We start from the raw sequence: 20,912 nt of genomic DNA on the forward strand, positions 1-20,912 counted from the left end.
AAAAAGAAACTAAACCCACTGTCCTTCATAATCCCTAGGCTTTTCCTCATGACTTCATTGTCGCCTGTTCTTGAGCCATTAAACTGACACAAAACAATTCCCCAAGTAGTGTCCTGACTTGTCAGCAAGGCTGCCCAGGGAGAGCTGCAGGCCTGAGTGCCGAGGGAAGAAGCATCTGCTTGTCCCACATCATCCCTACTCTCCAGCAACTCCAATCTTTCGGTGTTTAATGGCCAATCAGAGGATAACGGAGAGCCATCAGGAAGAATACCCGGCAATTTTATACTTGGAAAAGCCTACTGAGAGCAAAGAAAGGGCCATCTTTGAACTGTGAACTGCTTTAACTACTATCACAAATTCCAGGTAGAGGAGAACTCTGATGACAGCAGTTGAAAATGGAAAGTATCCCCAAATTCCAGGGTGTTCACACATGGCAACAATGTGATAGAGCCGTTAACACAAAGCAAAACAAGCGAAAGTGTTGGCATGATAATCACCCTCTGCTCTGAACCCGATCAGAGAAGTAATGTCTAGGATTTTTTTTTTTTTTTTGCCAGTATGAGATGATAGGAGGAGGAGGAGGACGAGGAGGAGGAGAAGGAGGAGGAGGAGGAGGAGGAGGAGGAAGAGGAGGAGGAAGAGGAGAAAATCTTTCTTGAAAAACAGGAATTCTTCTTTGTTTTTTGTGGAGAGAGAAAATGTGTAAATATTCTTTCTGATTCTTATCTTCTGTGGTTTTAGAAGGCCAGGGGAGAAGAGAGAATTGATCTCTATGGTACGATTTCTATCATGTCACATTCCCACTGCCAATAAGTACCAAGCTTCATGTGGTCGGGTTTAATCCAAGCAATATCTGAATCTGTGGAATAATAAGCTTTATGATGGTAACGTGGCATTACATTTCCTCCTGTCAAGGTGGGCCAACTATCCTGTCCTCTGTAATGGCTCATGACAGACAGCTCAGGATAGAAGCAAGAGAGTACCTTGGTCTGTCCGGCCGTCGTGGAGGGTGGAAATGGGGAGACCAGGGCCTGTGTGCAGGATGGAAACAAAAATGTGACTACTGTTAAAAATAACACTTCACTTTCAGCCAGGATTGCTTGTAGTATTTATGACTAGTGTCAAGCACAAGTACAGCTTTTAACTCTTCAGTGACTTTTTTTTTTCACCATGGAGAAGCAAACATTTTAAGTTACATTTAAACCACGTACATCAGATCAAAGCCCAAAGAACAGATGTGAGAAAAGGCTTACCTGTGCTGTAGCTTTTTCCAGGAGTGAGCCTGGAGAGTTCAAACCTAATTAATTTCACAGAGAGACCTTAGGAGCTGTGAATGGCCATCTGGGAAGCTGCCACACTGCATCAGACAGGTTTTAGTTGTGTATTATCAAGTAACCCTCATCAGTACCTAGACTGTATCTCATTTGTTGAACGTTCAGTTTGTTTTGGTGGGCAAAAGCTAACATGTTTTATCCTTGTGGTTATTACATGCAGAAATAATCTTTTATAGAATATCTTTCCTTTTCCAATATGCTGTTTTAGGTCATGTTTTGGGGGCTAATAATTTATGGTAGGAGGAAGGGTGGTATTGAGATTTTCCTTGAGGTGTTAAAGAAGGATGGGGTCATGAGGGAGGGTGGGCTTCAACGTCTGTCACAGAGACCCAAGCCAAGCCTCCAGCAAGCTATGGAATGTGCAGAACTGTCTCAATGGGGCAACATGACAGGTCTTTATCCCCTAGCACAGAGTGCAGTCATTGGATATGGCCGCAGCTGGATCAATCTCCAGACTTAGGGACTGGGGATGAAAACTGTCAGGTACCAGCATCGTTAGTAGTGACTGATAAATCCATTCTTAAGATGGAGGCTCTGTCCAGCACATCATTGTCTACCATGTACTGCAAAATTTAGCTTCTCTATGTAGAAACTGGCCATTCTAACAAGGTCCACATAAATAAATAAATAAGTAAACTAGCACTCATCTGAAGTATAGAATAAAATAATGCCCAGAGTAGACTTTTAAAGAGTGCATTTAATGAGGGACTCAATGGGTTAAAAAGTAACACAGGTGGTGGTTGGGGTAGATGCTCTTGTCATTCCTGATACTTCCTTCTACCTTAATTAAGGGAGCCCCATTAGAGTCGTGTCCTTGGCCTCAAATCAAGTGGAAGAGGGACTTCTCTGAGTTCTTAGGAGACCTGCTTATGAATGGGGCCTTCTGGCTTGCTCCTGGCAGCCTTCTCCCTGTGGAAAACATGCTTCTGATTTGTTCCTTAGAGTTTTCGGTGCCAAGCGTCATGGGCGAATCCTGGAACTCTACAACATTACCCGTGTTTGTACAACTGTAATTGTGGGGTACAGTGTTGGAAGGCACACAGGTTACTTTCGCCACATTTTCTTACTAGTTTTTATAAATAATGAAGCTAATATTTTGATTCCCTGCCTTACTTCCTAACAGAACTTGAGACTAGAAGAAAGAGATTTTTATTTGGCTTTCTACAAAAGCAGCAGTCCTTCTGTGACAGTTGAGAGTGTTGGAGAATGGAACTGAAAAGCTTTTCCTGAGACTCAGTGTTTCTTCAAAGTTCTCAAAAGGGACACACATGCATATTACATTTGGGGCCAGAATCTAGGGAGACAAGGCAGCTTAAATCTCTAGGCTTTAATGTATTAGCATCCATCATATGGAATTTTCACGGGCATATGTTTCTAGCAGTGAAAACCTGCATTTCTTTTTATCTTAAACTAAGAGACAAACCAATGACAGGCTGCCCATGACCCAGCAGGATGAGGACATGGCCCTAGAGACATGGCATCAATGCCTAAAATTCCTATCTGTACTGTTTTTGTGCCACATTACCGACATGACATGATTTTTACCTGCATTAATCCTGCCTTCCAGGGCTCAACGGTCCTTTGGAGAGTTTGAAAGTTACATAATGAGGCGTTACTCTTAGCCCTAAAGAGAAAGATTTCAAGGTTTTTCCTATGATGGTGCAGTGACTCATTTTACTGGAGCTTCAAAAACACCAGACGATGTGATGCTTCCCACACAGTATATTTTTTGCTAAATGGGAAATTACCATACTGCCGAGGAAGAGTGAGTGGTGGAAAAGTCAGGCAATTCAAGTTCTAGAAAGGACTCTGCCACCAACTTTTGATGAGGGCTTAGTCTTTGGTTCCTTATCTATACTTCAGTGAACATTTAGGTTCAAGTAGATACTAGAGAGAAGCGATAGAAAACGTGTTAGCATGCTTTTCTGGAGAGCTGTATTGCGTTATTCAAATACAGAGTGCATACCGGTATAAATGCATATATGTTAATGTGACAGTGCTGTCTTTATCAGCAAATGGAACAGCAAGAAGCAGCTATCTTGGTAGAGTTTGCAAAAGACAGTCATTCTTTTGATGCTCCACGATGCCTATGTGTAATGTATCAGACACTCCTCTCTTACAGTTATGAATAGAAAGACTAAAGAGATCAGCCCCACCCAGCCTTCCAGGAGAGAGAGATAAACAGATGCTCCAGTATCCTTAGTTCAAGGATGCTGTGTGCCTGACATGTAAGCTTTTGATACATGTTACATAAATATAGAGTTTGGGTTGGAAAATGTTGCATATAACTTGAGAGGGACATTTAATGTTTACCTTTAAATGCCATAATCACAATCAGCACATATGGCCATGAACAACAATCTCTTGACATTTCAAAGATGCCACTGACCAAACATTTTATGGAAGTGTTATTTCAAACTGACATCTTGTGACATCTTGAAGGGAGCATTCGGGTTAAAATGGTTATTTGTGTCTACATAGTCAAATGAGCCCTGGCTCGGGTTCTAGAGCCAGGTTGTTGGATTAAGGGAAATAGCATATCCCGAGGGTCTTAATTCTTGTTCATTTTACAGAAAACCCACAGGAGGCCTCTGCAGCTGAGTAGAGATCTCAGTTGATGAAAGGTTCCATTGTTCTCTAAGTCGCCTATCTGCACAGGAGTAATTGATATCAGGAACAGGAGGATGGCGTGCACTTTGTTAAATTTCCTGCTAAGTGTGCTACCCACTCCCTGAAACTCAGGTTAGCTAGGGTGACAGTGCAGCAGTTATAGAATTAGAGACTCTACTAAAGCCCCAGTAGTCACCATTTCCATTGGTTTGTAATGTTGTCTTAGCCTATATTTCTTATTGTTTATTCAAGATAACATGTGAATGAAATCAACTTATCTAGACAGCAAATTATTTGTAGAATGTAACCATGGTCTAAACAACCAGGAAATGCTTTCTGTACTGTGCTACAATGGTTCATTTGTTAATAATATTTGAATGGATTACTCAAAATATCTTCCAGTTTTTAAGAGGAAGGATTGAATGACAAAGATTTATTTTCTGTCTTTCATTTGATACTAGAATTGGAAGGCTAGTTTGTCTTCATTGCACAGACCTCAGGATTTTGGGCCTTTGTGCTTTGATACTTTTCCCACAAATGAGGCCAAAGCACGACGTTATCAGAAAAAAAAAAAAAAAAAACACTTCTGTTTTGACATTTCTCCTTCTGTGTCTATCTGGTAGATGGTGTCTGCACGCAATGCCATAGTGATGTGAAACATGGCGGCTAAAAGCGAGAAGATTAGAGGCAGCCAACTCTTGCTTCAGTCCTGACTATGGCCCAACAGTGGTACACACCTTAGCTGGTTACTCAGTTTCTTCCAACACACACAAGTGAGAATCATACCTTCCTAGGCTGTTCATTCCCCAAGCCTTAGGCATTTGATAAGATCCTTATATATAGCAGGTTCTCAAAAAGTGAAAAGCCTCGAGGTAATCAGATGGAGCGACAAGAATGAGGACAATGGTGAGGGGGATGGCGATGCTTGTGTTAGGTCCGTCACCTACCATAGCAAATGAGTGCATAGTACTTGGCGTCGTAGCTGAAACTTGCTGTGTAATATTGGCACCTTTCTTTCCTTAGATGGCAAGTAACACACTTCTTGCTCGGAGGAGAGTTTCCAATGCTAATTCTAGAGGGAAATGAAAATAAAGCTAAGCTGAAATTTTGAGATTGTATTTATCAAAATGTACTACTCCATGTAAAGTGACTAATTTACATATTGACATCAAACCCACTCTATTTTTCTGTTGCCAATATCATTTAAAGTAGAGGGGAATCACAGTGTTTTGATGTAGCTTGATTTTTGATCCATTTTTGCCTGAAGAGGCACAAGCTTTGAGGGAGAAGCCCTCTGTGGTTTTCCCAAAACGGGAGAGCTATAGAACACTTGCAATGGGAGTGAGCTAGTCATTTTTCATAGCCATTAATTACTTAGGAAGTAGTTGGAGGTTCCCCCGCCCCACCTCCTCACTTCTACTTCACATCAAAACATACAAAGAAACCTGATAACATTTCCAAGGAAGTGTCTCTATTCTTTTCTATATCTGGAAGAGGACTTTAGTAATGAACAAACTGGAAATAAGAAGCCACATCTTATTTGCCTCCTGCACCTTTCATCCTTTCAACAGGACATGTGGGCTTTTGGGAGCTCCATCTGAGGATGCTGCCTCCTCCATCCCACACAGGCCAAGGTGCACCTTTCCTTCCTCCGTGCCTCCACACTGTGGTTCAGGAACGGAGTGATGACTTTCAATAAATAATAGACTTCTGGACCTCTCGTTAAACTCTTCAGCAGAATCCCTTTCTGATGGTGTTATGCCAAGGTTCAGGCTGTGTCAGAGCCCGTTCTGGCTGCCAGGGTAAGCTTTCCCACCTCCCAAGTCTTTCTCTTCCTTCTCTCTGGGATGGCCTTGAGCATGGCAGTGGGGTTCTAGAGACATAGCTGTTTCCAGAGAAGGAGGATTCCTAACTGAAAAGTGAGTATGTATCTAGGCGTGATCAGAGGACTATGAATAAGAGGGTTTTGTTTTTGTTTGTTTGTTTGTTTTACCTCTTACAGATTCCATGCTTGAATTTTTGTGCGATCTTGGAAATGAAAGGAAGGGAGTTAACAGTAAGGGTTTAGAGGACAGCATACCCATGTTCAAATCTCAACTCCAACAATATTAACTACTTCATAAAGTTATCAAAATTAAATACAATTACAGGTGCACTAGCAATGTTAACCACTGTTTCTATTTTTATATATAGAAAAAAATATATATATTTAAATATAGAAAAAAATATATATATATTTATATATAGAAAGGAGTCTTTTGGTTACTATTCCAACCATCAACAGGACAATTGGATTGAACTTTAATAACTAATATAAGGATGAGCTGGCTATAACAAAAGGAGCCAGAATGAAGATTACACTACAAGAGTAAAAATGGTGTGACACATAGCCATCGCCCAATAAATGTGCATTAAGAGTAAGTGTGCTGGATTAACTCCAAGGTTTTGAAGTATCTACTACTATGCAAAAATATTTAGTATTTATATCATCGTTAGAATTTCCGATATTGTTCTTTTCAAAAGAAAACATTTTAAGTTGGCTCATATTTTGGGAGCATAGGACTTTCATATTGACATCATGTATGTTGTTTTCTGAATTATTTACCCTAACTTACAAGTAGATTTTATTACATTTCACACTTCAAAAGCATTCAATATCTACCTAGGATTATGATTCAATTTGACTCACATATCTATACATCTTTGTATCTAGCTATCAATATTATTTTGAATTGGCTTAAATACCTGTAGATGTTTCTTCTTCCAGGGTAACCTTCAAATTCATTGCTAGAATAAAACCTGAAATGGATTTAGGAAATATTAAATATTGATTATTAAGTGACAAAAGTATTGTCACTAATGTTAGTAAGTAACTTTGGCAAAAATCCCATTCATTTAATGAAACTATTAATTAATATTTACGTATAGGAGTCACTGCTATGCATAATTGAATTTTGGGCACTTACTGTAACTTACAGATCATCAGAGACAGGTAAAACTGAGCTGAGTACTCTTTTTATGATCAAAATATCTTATTCTGATTCATTAAGTGTATGAAAAAAATGACCTACTTAAACTAATATTATACTATTCCTGTTCCATTATGAGTGTTTACTGGTTTCTCAGAACTGTTATTTATTTTGTCTATGACTGAGAACACATTTTGAATGTATTCTACACTCCCAATAGTAGATAAATTTGGCATGCCAGGAAACTCGTCTGTAATGGATGATATGAACATACCATAGGCCATGTTAATCCACTAAGCTGCAGAAGAGGCCACAGGGGGAAATACTTGCTACCTAACTACCCAGGTGCAGGCTCCATTCTGTCTTAATGTAGCTATGAAGTGGAAAATCCAGTTTGGTGACATGATTTCCATTCCTCGGTGAATTTATTGGAATAGCTCAAGGTAGCTGCCTTTCTTTATTTTTACCCTCAAGAAGAGCATAATAGAGTGTGAAAAGTTTAGAATAAACAAGGTTTGTTTTAATTCTCAGGAGGGCTTAGCCGTTCAGGCATCCTCAATGTCATATATAAAAAAAAAGTTCCTTAAAGAAGAAAGAAACAACAGAACTCAATGCACTTCCCATATGACATTCATATTCAAAACCTGCGTACGTCTGGTTTATTTATGTCTGTACTAATGTCACAGGAGTCCAGTCATCACTTTCACCTGCCTTTCCCACACCCTTTCAGTGTGTGAATTAACTGCTCACTCCCCTCTCTCAAAGGCCCCTCACAGCTTTCCCAGGCTGTCAAAGTTTCCAGTATTGCCTTCACCTCTGTCACAGCAGCCCCGCCCACTTTCCCACTTGCCTCTCTCCTCTCCCTCATAGACAATAATAATTATTCCACCCCATCTTTCCTAAAAATCTACCCTTTCCTTTGATTCACTTAAGAAGTATGAACTGAACCCTGACTGGGTCAGGCCTCATGCTGAGGACACACAAGAAAGGAGGCGTAGCTTTGTCTTTCTAGCCCATTTTCATCATACCAGCTTAAGCCTCAGTCACCCCTGACCATCATTATAGCCATAGTAGGATCTTCAAGCCTTCAGTTTTTTTTCCATTTCCCAAACCTATCATGCCTGAAATCCATCTCCCATTCATTTTTATCTCATTACTTTTCTGACTTTAAGTCACTTTCATGGCTGTTCTGTATAAGGAGCAAACTCCTTTGGCTCCTATTCAAACAATTTCATAGAATGTCAATAGGTTCCTGATAATTTCTATATGGTAAGGATAGACTAATGATTCTCTTCCTTTGCTCCCCAAATTCCATTTAATGGCAGTCAGATTATGAGAACTAAGGGACTAGCCCTAATCTACACAGCATAAGAATTGACAAAGCAGGGTCTTCTGATTAGTAAATGCATCACGATTGACTATTCCAAGATAGCTTTATGAGACAGTGTGTAGAATGAACAGAAAGGAAAGAACTTAAAGAATTCCCTACTGAAGTTAATAGCAACAGTCTTGGATTCATAAGTTTTAGTTCTGAAGGTTCACCTCCCACTAATTAAATGGCCTTTAGCCAGGTCAACTACATGCTCTGAGTATCTGTTTTCTCATCTACAAACTCAGAACAATCATTCTCACCTCACAGTATCTGGCAGGCAGTAATCCTTCATGAAATCCAGATAACTCCGAATGACTACAAAAGGGTCTCCATATCTATGGGCCACTTCCTGCAGGGTTTTGAAACTTGTTCATTGCTTTAAGTGTTGGAGAATACAATTAACCTTCAGAATCAATTGTTATCTGAGAACTTTTATACTTTTCATAAAAGTACCTAATAAAATTCTTTCCAAAAGGAAATCTTGCTGACTAGTTATTAAAGAATGTGCACTCTTAATGAAATCCTAGCTGTTGGAATATAACCAGAAGCTAAAGAACGCTCCTTCAGTTAGCTGAGTAGACAGTACAGTCTATCTTTTGTACATCCATTGTTTGGTGCCAATTAAAACTTGAATGGTGCATCATGCCTGCATGAAATACTTACAGTGAATCCTGTGTCACTCTGAATATATATATGGCCTCCCACTTGCCACTTGTAATTTGAATAGCATTTTCCTATAAAAAGACAAACATTATGTTGTGTGAAGCTGAGCGTTACTTGAGCAACCTCAAATGAATGATCTTTGAGGAGATAAATCTTGGAAGGAACATACCACAGTGTCTTTGATATAGTGAATATGTTTGTAACCATCCTTGTCGCTAAATATTTTGTAGTATGAAATGGCATCATGGCTAAAAGCTGGTGTTGAGACAAATAACTGAAAGAAATGAACAGAGGTTATATTCAAAGGACAAACTAAAGCCACAGATATTTTTTTAAGCCATATATGGCTAAGGATCTTAATGCCTGGCCTCTCCTGTCACCTGTCACTCATGTTTGAAATTCCAGGTTTTTAGATGATAGGTTTTCCAGTGATTCTAATAGGCACTTGCATGTGCCAAGTAATGCTTATTTACCACTGCACCCCCACCCAAACCCCCAGGTTTACAACGTCTAATTTAACAAATTCCTGTTTTATGATGATGTGGTTTGGAATTGAGTTAAATGAGTATCAAACAAGTGTTGATACTTAATCAAACCAGACTTTAAAATGGGGTGTTTGATCAAAGTATGATTCTCACTAAAGCTTACAGTACTTTTAATTTTTGATTTATCTAATGCTAAGCTCCTAATGTCAATAATTTAATGACATTTGAAAGATTCTGATATTGTGGTGTAGCAGCCGCAGATTTTAGTAGTCCGGCAGGCCTAGCACACTTGGGAGAAGCCATGAAGCATGGTTAGTGGGTAGGGTGACCTTAGCTACCAGCTCAGAAGGCAGAATGGCCTTCTCATCTGAGTCTAAGGAATTCAGCATACCCTGCTGGGAGCCACCTAATTGCATTGGAACTAGCAAACACTCAAGTGTCTTGGGACAGAACTAATGGCAACTCAGTATCCTAAGAAGTACAGACAACTGAAATTCTGCAAATGTCTCATACCAAATGTCCATCAGCAGTGTCGTGCGCCTCCCATGGTAAAATTTTGATTTGCTCTATCAATCGTGTCATGTGTCTACCATTGTAAAACTTTTATGTGCCCTGCATTTATGGCTATTTTTACAGGTTGTCTTCTGGTGAAATGATCACACCTTTCTGGGAAAAAAAAAATCTCATGAGAGCAGAGCTCGTCCATATCATGCAAAAATGCCTTAAAACCTGGTCTTGGTGTAAGATCATGGAACAGTAGGCAAAGGTGTTCAGCTACTTTACACCCCAGGAAAACAATAAACACCAAAGCATACACCAGTATCTTCTAGCTACAGACATTTGTTCCTTTTTATATCTTTTCTGAGATCAAATTTTGAGCGAAGGGATTGTCGGAAGAGTCACCAAGGATTTATTTAATGATCACATTTGGATGACATCTGATGCTGTATATTTTTTGATAAAATTATTTCTCTTATATTGTAACCATGTGCCATTAAAATGCAACATATCTCTCATATATTTCCTGGGTAAATAATGTTTCTCCAAATTCATTTCCACTGGGATGGAAGCTTTACAGATGTAATTATGATAAAAATAGAAGATGTGGTCCTACCAAATTAGTGTTAGCCTTAGACCCAAGGACCACAGTCTTAATAAGAGAGAGAGAGAGGACCCAAGGCAACACAGAGAGACACAGGAAAGGATTCTATGTCCTGGAGGCTGCCTGATCCATGAATACGTCTTTGCTCAAGTAAATTTTGCTTTATGTAAATGTCTGATATGTCTTTAAATAAATTTGTAACAGAATGGAAAATTGAATAATGTGAGGCTGCTTTCTGCTTATATATTCATAATCATCATTCATCATAAGTTCTACTTTGTAGGATTTTGCATCTTGAGACAAATTACATTAAAGTGAATCAAGAAGTTAGGGGCTAGAAAATTAGCTTGCAATTTGGTGGATGCATTGCACTTCTATAGGCCTTTGACAAAGTTGTTCTTTCATTTCAGAAAGTGTTGCCCTCAACTACGTAATGACAGAATTACTTACAAGGACCTTCTTTACAACGACTCCTTCATACTCTGCAGTGGGAGAGACAAGTGGTTCCACCTTGTCTTAGTCACTAAAATGGAACCCGAGTCACAGGACATTTTCATATAACCTAGTGGAAGTTATTCCCCACATACCTCGTGAGCTACTTAAGGGCCTTTTAAAACGATTATATTCTGAGTAAAGCTTAAAATTTCATTTGTACTAAAAATTAAAAATTAACAGGGCAGAATGTTGTGTTTTAAGATATTAGGACCAGGCAAACAGGAAGGATCTTCGTGCTAGGCTAAGCCTGTTATCTCTGCCATTTCATTGCACACATGGAAGACAGTTGCTTCCGATGAGCAGGTAACTTAGGGGAGGTAAAGAGGGTGTGAAAAATTTCCGCTATCATGTTGTCAGAGCTAGGGCCATAATGCATTCTGAGTTAAGTGCTTCGTGCTGCAGGTCACACCTGGACCCTAGATAAGACATTCATCTGCGCTGCCCGCAGTTTTAACAAGGCCCTGCTCTGGTTTCTTTACCATGCTTAGATTTTCTGATAAGTCGCTTATCTCTGTGTGAAGTGCAAAGCCATTAAAATATCTCCCCTAGAAAGTAAGTTTACTTATCACAGGGCTATATTATGCCATCCTCCCTAAATGGCAAAAGATGATGCTTAAACCCGGGTAACAATTAGTCAGAAGTACAGGCTTTCAGATACCAAACACAAAAGTCATGTTTTGTTTTTCATCAAGAGGTTTTAGCATCAGGCCACAGATGTGTGGAGTATTGCTTAATTAGCTACTGATGGTTTTGCTGTAACTGCTGTCTAAGCATTATGATTTCAGAGCTTAATTCTAAACATGAAAACTAAAATTTAGGTTCTTTTATTTTGTATGTTTACAGGAAAATATTTCTAGTTAATTTCTTGTGACTTTTGCCATTTAAATCTCCCGGATAAATTCTAAAGAAACCACTTTTTAAAAATAACTTTATTGTATACTAGTACGGCTAGCCTTTGTAATTTGTCTAAAGACTCAATAAGTATTCATTGAACAAGGACTGGAGATGTAGCTTATGGTAGGGCACTTGCCTAAAACATGTGGCCCTTGTTGATCCCACGTACTAAACACACACACACACACACACACACACACACACACACACACACACACACCCTAAAAACCTAAATGAGTGTATGAATCACATACACTTACCTCGGTTTTCTCAGCTTAATTTCATTGCTACTAGTTTGACTACAGGTCAAGGAAAGCTATTCAATAAAGCAGGTACCTTCAGAGGATGGGAACTTATCCCCCAAATTAACACTACCAAAGTTTTCTGATAGTTCTTCTTCTGAAATTTAGAGGTTTCAATATTAAGTAAATTTCCAAAGACTAAAACTAATTCTCACGTTTCCCTTTTTGAACACCATGTCTACATCTCAGCAGAACAGCCACCCCAGAGCAAATGCCTGCTGAATGAAGTCATTGTGACATGCGGCAGCATCCACACAGCATTCATTCTCCATGTTGTTTTGTGCTCTTAATTAATATAGGATACAACATATGATTGATTTCCATAAAACATGATTATTTTTCATACTAAACAAGCCTCATCTATCACTGAATAACTCCATCAAAAGCGTCCAGACACAAGTAACCATAAATCATAATAAAACACATTTTCCTGTTTGATACCTAACCATAGCATACAAGGTAGAATGCATACATTGTGTAAAACTCAGTTCAGTGAATATGTTGGGTACCATTAAAAATAAAGGAAAAGATAGAAAAATCATACTCCACCAGCCCATCCAGTTCTGCTTTCTTCTATATGCTCCCAGGTCTAAAAAACAAAACAAACAAACAAACAAAAAAAGGTCATATTAAAGCATAAAAAGAACAGGTTTTCAAAAGTGTAAGCTGGACATTTTGAACTGTTAAGCTACCTCGTCAGCGTGTCCTACTGCCCAGCCTCCAGTTCAGGAGACTTTACTAAAGTCATTTCAGAGCAGCACTGCCCAGTCTCTATGGACAAATTAGTGCGGGACCCAATTTCAGAATTTTTTCTCAACCTATGGACACTCGGCAGGTATTAGAATTATTGCACCTCTGTGGAAGCTCAGCCCAAACCAAGGGCATGGCGTAAGAGAGAAAAGGGAATTCTGTTATGAAGTCGAGGTTGTATTCTTTCTTCTCTGATGGGGTAACTAGAAACCTAAACCCTTAATTTTAGGTTTTAGCAAAGTGCAGGAGCATCGCTTCTTTAATAAATATTTAGAAAACTTAAAAGGTAAATAGTACCTTTTTCTAGACAGATAAAAAGCATTCTGAGTTGAATTAATAGGTATAGATACTGTAGTAACTGCAGTGGATGGACAGGAAAGTGGCCACAGGGAATTTGGAAGAGAGGAAGACATAGACATCAGCAAGATCTCAAAGAAACTTCTATTCCATCCAGGAATGTTGAATGTCTGTGGATAAATTCTTTGAAGGACTTCACTTGCCAAATATGGAAAATATAATTGTAAACACTAGAGACAATGTGGATTTGGCGGGTGTGGTGGGATGAGGCCAAGGTGCCACCTAGAATGCTAATGTCTAGGAAATATTGATAAAGACCCAGATCAAGGGTACAGTAGTGGGGATAGAGTGCAGGAGTTATTAAAAGTTCAGATCATCAGAAATAATTTTTGAGAGTTATGGACAAATAGTTCTGCAAACCTGTGGTATGAATAGAGACCACCTGGAGGGAGTTAAGTGGACAGTTACGAAAGAACCAGCAAGATAATTAGCCATACTTTGGCAAAGGACTTTTTCTGTAGCTGAGCCACATTTCCCAGCTTCCCTTCTAATGGGATGTAGTCACGAGATAAGGTCTAGAAACAGTATGTGAACAGGAAGGGAAACAAGCTACTTGTAGCGCGTCCCATAAAAACATCCCATGCAGAACCCACCTCCCATTCGTTTTCCTTGCTGCAGATGAATGTTAATGACTTAGAACCACACAGTAAGATAACAGAAATGCCATCAGCTGGGGTTCTGAACTACATTATGGAGCAGAGGACCCATTCCACACCACCTCTCATTTTCTTGGGCTTGCTATTGGCTTTTATAAACGAACCATAAATTCCTACTGTATTAAGCCTTAAGCACTGGAATTTCCTCCTATAGGAGCGCTGTTGGCCTGCCTTGGAAATGTCTCACCTAGAGAATAAGGTTTCTAAGTAGGAGGTCAACGTGACCACCCAAACTTGAGCTCACCAAGGATGACACCAATGGACATGACAAAGCAGTTGGGGAAAAGTCCATGAGGCCTTCCCCCTACACACACACACACACACACACACACACACACACACACACACACACACACACTATAGGCAACTAAGGAAAGCTGGGAGCTGGAAAGGTGGTCTTCCCAAGGAAAGAGCACACTGATCGGTTTTCCAATGACAAAAAGCCTTGAAAACACACAAACAAGGGACATTATACAGGCTGACCAGGTTCTCTTGAGGAACATATGTGTATGTACATATGTGCATTCAATAACAAAGAAGAGGGAGGGCATGAGTTTGAAGGAAAGTGGGGAGGGGTATATGAAGTGTTTGGAGGGAAGAAAGAGAAGGGAGAGTTGTACATATATTAGAATTTCAAAAAGAAACAAAATTCTAGATAAGCGAGATTTATCTAGGCAAGAAAAGAACAGGGGCTGTGAGGATGACTTTTTGGAAAGGTGTTTGCCTTGCAAGCATGATGATCTGAGTCCCAGCCCCAGAATTCATTTTGAAAATGCTAGGAGGTGTGTTGGCATGCACCTGTAACCTCGGCACTGTTCCCTGGAGCCTGGTGGATGCTTGCTTTCGTACCCAGTTAGTCTAAATGCCAAATTCACGGGCATGAGAGATTCTGTACAAAGGAGATGGTCAGCATTCCCGAGGATGGCACCTGAGGTTGTCCTCGGGCTTCTACACTTGTGTATGAACACACACGTGTGCACCCCACCCGCCCAACACACACACACACACACACACACACACACACACACACACACACGCATGCACTCACACATTCAAGCGCACACAGTCAAAATTAAAAGAAGACCTTGAGAATATGTAGTCTTCAAACAAGGCATGAAGACAAAAACAATTTTAAGAGGAGTTTGGATTATCTCCTGTGGTGGTTGCTAATGCCTCACAGAGAAAAAGAAATGCAAAATTGGGAAATAAAAGATTTTGAGTATTTTCAGTAATGAAGATAAAAATTATTTTAGTCCATTTTTAGAGAGACAAGAGTAATATATAAGATAATTGTTCATTAAGCTATAACTTCCCTTTTTTGATACAGGGTTTCCTTGTGTAGCCCTGATTATCCTGGAACTCCCTCTGTAGACCAGGCTGCCTTGAACTCAGAGATCTGCCTGTCTCTGCTTCCCTTCTCTGCTTAATGTTGGGATTAAAGGTGTGTGCCATCACTGTCCAGCAAACAGTGAATTTCTTAATTAATCTCACCAATATTGTTATATAATAAATAACTATTACCAGTCCCTTTACCTCTTTCATGCCTTGCAACATGAATAAAACATAGATTGATTATCCTCAAACATTACTGGTTTTTAAAACACAAATACATTTTTCATTAGCATCACCGTTGGAAAACTATGAGTTAATTCTAACTCATAGTTAGATATTCTAAATGCAATTACTTCTCTAGCCATAAAGGTTATTTTCCAGGAACCTCTGTTCCTCATTGTGGGGACATTTTATATGTTCTATCCATTTAGGTTAAAATTGTGTCATATTTTGATAAACTATAATTTCTGATTAAAAATGAATCTGTTTTTGTTTGTCTGTGCTCATAGTTGCCAAGCTATGCTAAATTAAAGTGCAGCTCATAATGCTTACATTCAGGGAGTGGTGAAGATATGTCCAACCAGAGCCAGTCAATCAGATCAGTGTGTTCTAATTAACTAGTTTAATTAAGATCAGGTTTTGCCAGTGATACGACTTAAAACTTTTCTTTTTGCTTTGTTTATAAAGACATAAATGAGACAAACTCAGTGTCTAACAAATTTTCTTAGTTAGTCAAGACTCTTTCTGACAAGTTAATGACTGAAAAATATTTTTAGCTTAAGTAATGTTGACTACTATAGCCCTGATATATTTCCCAACAGAATAAAATGTTCTCCTTACAAATTAAAATGTTCTAATTTCTAGATGGAATTTAATGACTTACTTTGATTGATCTGGACTTTAACTTCATAAAATAAGTTTGTTGTACATTTGGTTTGATGAAATATTTCTTCAAATTTCTCAAAATGTACTCATCAATATTTCTTATTTAAAGAAAAAGTTAACTTTTTAGTCTCTAAAATGAGTACTTAAAACAGGTGTATTTTAATGATTTAGACTGGTGAAGTAGTTTTTGACTTACTAATTTCAGCCAGTTATGTTTGAAGTTGAACAGTAAAGCCATTGAAGCTCAGTGGTAAATTTGTATCTTATTTTCAAGCTCCCCATCTTGAGATTGGTACAGTAGGGGGCACTCTCTAAAGATAACTGGACAGCTGCATAATGTGCATAATAATTTTGGGGAATATTATTTTAAAGTGTGTTACTTTTGTTTATGTTGCATTTGTTTAACTCTGTGAAGCTGTGTTACCGTGCCTGTCTAAAACACCTGATGGTCTAATAAAGAACTGAACGGCCAATGGCAAGGCAGGAGAAAGGATAGGCGGGGCTGGCAGGCAGGAGAATATATAGAAGGAGAACTGTGGGAGGAGAGGAAGATCTAGGAGCCAGAGAAGGAGGAGGGCAAAACGGGCCAGCCACTCAGCTACACAACCAGCAAAGGAATAAGAAAGAAAGGTATACAAAAGTAGAGAAAGGTAAAAGCCCAGAGGCAAAAGACAGATGGGTTAAAATTAAGAAAAGCTGCAAAGAAACAAGCCAAGCTAAGGCTGGGCACTCATAATTAAGAATAAGCCTCTGCCTGTGATTTATTTGGGAGGTGGGTAGTGCCCCCCCCAAAAGACCAAAAACAAACAACAACATAATAATGTAATAGTTCATATCCTATTATCAGGGACCTACCTTTGATTTAAAAAATAGGTAATATTTGAATCCCTTTTATAATTTATTTTTCAATTTTGACAAGATACAACTCTAATTTTCATTTCTTCTCCATTTTTGTGTGAAACAGCTGTTTCCCTAATAGACCCATTCATTCTATGTCTTATCTTGTTTATTTTGCTTCTATTGACTGCTAACCTGACAATCTCAAACCGGAAGATCACCATCCTAATGTCACATTGTCTCATTTAGTATTTTTCTATATTCAAAGTAAAAGCAGTCTAAGAAAACAACTGCTAGGCTGTATATAATCAAAATGCTGGAATTGCTGTGAACACAGGATGTGTTGTTTTAAATAACACTTGGCAATTGAATGCACCAAATCCTACTTTACAATACAAAATGTGACCTACAAATAAGAAGCGCCTGTTGTATTTTCATCTTTAGAAATAGTTGCCAGTGGTTTTAATACACCTTACCTTTGGACAGTCCCATGAATGCCAGTCTTCCCTGAATTCACACACAGACAAGACCGAGACATTCTGCACTCTCTTTAGCCACTGCAAACATATTCGTTCGTCAGTCACCCATGTGAGCCAGCTGAAATAATAGTCACTGCCAACAAACAGAAACAGACAGCCCATTACCACATTTAAATAATAACTTCATTTATATTTTCTAGAAGACAGTTGTTATTATAGGATATATATTTAGTAAGTAAGGAAGACAAATTTTCTCTGAGAAGAATATTTAAATAGATCTGCTGGCTAAAATAAATAAGACCTTATTCATCTAAGCAAATTATTTCATACTTGAGTTTTCTCCCCATTTTTGGCAAAAAAAAAAAATAAGATGTAAGAGCAAAGCTATATATTTCCCTAAGAGGGATAAAAGTGTTAAATTTTCTATTATGTACCCATAATCTCATTTTTTTTTTCAGTTTTTAGTTGGTGCAGAAGGAGCAAATCTAGTGAAAAGACTATCTTTGTATCCAGGTGGGTTCACAGCCGAAGGCAAGTTTCAGCTGTCACCATGGTCAAGTGCTGAAACTTGGGTTAATATAATAATGAGATGATGTGAATAGCTTTGATGGTGTTCATAACATACTTGAGTGTTTAATTTTCCATAGAGCTAGAAGAGACTCAGGGCTCACATCTTGACCTCATAATATCCTACTTCACTGAAATTATTTAGCCATGTAGTTGTTTCTGTATAAATTTGAAATAATAATGTACTGATTTAAATATGTAAAGACGGGTCGAGAGTGCTTGAGATGTCTCTTGACTCCTGCTCTGTTTCTGCCATTACTTTTAGCACTAAAGGAGAATAATAATAATAAAAAGAATCACCTATTCAAGTTTCCATTGACCAGGTTGTTGTGAACAACCCTGTGACTCTGTTTGATTCTCCTTGGTGTAGCTGGAGAAGACCTAAGCCCTCTGTGCAAGTCAGATGAGGCTCTTGGAGACCTCTATTTATATATTATTATTATTATTATTATTATTATTATTATTATTATTATTATTATTATTTTACCAATTCAACCAGAAAGACACAGAGGACTGGCTTAGGCCTGGAAGGTTGCTATAATCAAGATTAATCAGACAGATGTATATCAGATATGCTAGAGAAGTTTCTTTTTCTGTCTGTCTTCCCTTTCTTTTTTTTGAAAGGATGTACTTTTTCATTAAGTGTGTATACATTACACATCTGGGTGTAGGTTTGTGCACATGAGCCCAGCACCAGAAGAAGCAAGAAGAGGGCATCAGACCTCCTGGAGCTGCCCTATAGGGATAGGGATACTGCGAGGTAAATTCCAGTCTTTGGCAAGAGCACTATACTTCTAAAGAGTCTTTCTAACCCAAATACTTCATTTTCCTGTCTGTCAATAAATAGTTCCTTCACATACAATTCTACAGCCAGATAATCAAAACCAGTAAATAATAGTAAGACAATTATTTGTAAGACAAAAAAATAGTAAGACAATGCTGATGCTTGAGAAGAGTTGCTTTATGTGGTTCATAACTCGGTGATGCACATAGATCCAGAAACCTTGGCTTGAGGGAAGTAGACCAGACTTTAACAGAGTCATGCTGAAGACATGATAAACTTTCCAATCTGCATGTTGGTCACAACTTTATATTACTACCTCCAAGAAAAACCCCAGAAAGCTTTCGAGTCATAACCATGGTCATCTTTAAACGAGTCTTTTAAATGAGTAAGAGGGTATTTTAAAAACTAGTTCAAGAAACTTATTTATGACTTTTAATTTGCATGCATCTTGCATGTTAATTTTCTGCTCTGGCACACGTATCTTTAACTTACTGGAAAAGAAGTCTAAACAATGATATAGGAAGTTCAACCTGTTAGAATTTGGTTAAAAACGAGAGGCAGAGCCAGGTAGTGGCTCACACCTTTAATCCCAGCACTCAGGAGGCAGAGGCAGGCAGATCTGCGAGTTTGGCCTGGTCTACAGAGCGAGTTCTAGGGCAGCCAGGGCTACACAGAGAAACCCTGTCTCAAATAAACAAACAAACAACAAACAAACAACACAAAGCAAAACAAGGTGAGAGAGGAATTTGAGATCACTGACCTCGAGGCTATCATTTCTGGAACTGGTACTTCTATGGGGCCCACATAGTGAGGGTAGGTAGCGTCAACAATAAAGACACGAACAACAGGATTCTTAGCTCCAGCCTACCAAGAACATGGAAATTTACAAGCTGATACAGTTTCATTTACCACCAATATTTTCAAAACTCTTTAGGACTCCAGGCATATTTTAATAAGTGAATAAAGCTAAGTGAAGCTCTTCGGCATAGAGACCAGGAACATCATCTCTATTTTACTTGCAAGGCAATTACCAGTGTTGTACCAATGGGAGTCAAATGTATTTCATGTGTTTAATGAGAGTCTAGATTTATGGGAGAAGTTATTGGAGATATGAAGTACATGTCTGCAGACTGTACTCTGTCCTGATTTTCGAGGCAACTGTATGTCATTATTTTTAAGATGATAAGCAATATACCTGCGTGCTCTGAAGAGTAGGGAGATCTGTTTGGAAGAGAATAGGAAGCAAAACTAAATAATAAAACTTACCTTTTCCGCTTTGGCCAAACAATTCGGATCGAATGACCAGATTGCTCATCCCCCACCAGGTGCTTCACAAGTCACTACCATTACTTCCTTTCCAAATGACAGCAGAAATCTCACTACCAAATAGTGTCCATGGGCTTTTACACCTTTTCTTGGTTTGTGCTTTTTGTGCTACTCTGTGCCTAAAATTTACATGACATTATATGCCTCATGCCCAGACAGTGTCTTCAAATTGATGTTGTTTTGCTTCATATAGAATCTAGCAGTTAAAACAAAATTTGAATCCGCAAAGTTTGGGAGCACAGTTTTCCATAACTCAATGCTGTTTCCCTTCATCTAAAGTGGTGGTTCTCAACCTTCCTCATCCTGTGACTCTTTAATACATACAGTTCCTTCTGTTGTGGTGGCCGTCAACCATAAAAATACTTTCATTGCTACTTCATAACTGTATTTTTGCTACTGTTAGGAATCATAATGTAAATATCTATGTTTTCCAATGGTCTTTGGTGACCCCTGTGCAAGGGTACCTTGACCCGCCACGCCTGCCCCCGCCCCCATGGGTCATGACCTACAGGTTGAGAATCACTTTTGTCTCTCCTGAGACTTCTTCAGTTTTTGGCATTTTCTAACCTCTCCATCTAGGACTAAAGGTTTTAGTGTCCCTAGTCTGTAAAGAAACATGAGGACTTAGGTACACACTTCCAGACAAGTGGCTGTCACTCCTCAGTTCTGAGTGTCTTCATCTCTTCTTGCTCACATTGATTCTCCAGAATATT

General features: G+C 38.8%; 1 protein-coding gene across 1 annotated transcript in view; it reads right to left on the reverse strand.

The window, feature by feature from the left end:
• Fap (fibroblast activation protein alpha) overlaps positions 1-20,912 on the reverse strand; it is a 76,168-nt gene that overhangs the window by 23,245 nt on the left and 32,011 nt on the right. Inside the window, exons 11-18 of the mRNA XM_059258840.1 lie at positions 19,634-19,737; positions 17,520-17,655; positions 12,771-12,815; positions 9,118-9,222; positions 8,949-9,019; positions 6,690-6,743; positions 4,892-5,016; positions 984-1,031 (exon numbers count right to left, since the gene is read on the reverse strand). Coding sequence (XP_059114823.1) covers positions 984-1,031; positions 4,892-5,016; positions 6,690-6,743; positions 8,949-9,019; positions 9,118-9,222; positions 12,771-12,815; positions 17,520-17,655; positions 19,634-19,737 — 688 coding nt within the window. The remainder of the gene's footprint in view (positions 1-983; positions 1,032-4,891; positions 5,017-6,689; positions 6,744-8,948; positions 9,020-9,117; positions 9,223-12,770; positions 12,816-17,519; positions 17,656-19,633; positions 19,738-20,912) is intronic.

This window comes from Peromyscus eremicus, chromosome 4, assembly GCF_949786415.1.
Source record: "Peromyscus eremicus chromosome 4, PerEre_H2_v1, whole genome shotgun sequence".
NCBI lineage: Eukaryota > Metazoa > Chordata > Mammalia > Rodentia > Cricetidae > Peromyscus > Peromyscus eremicus.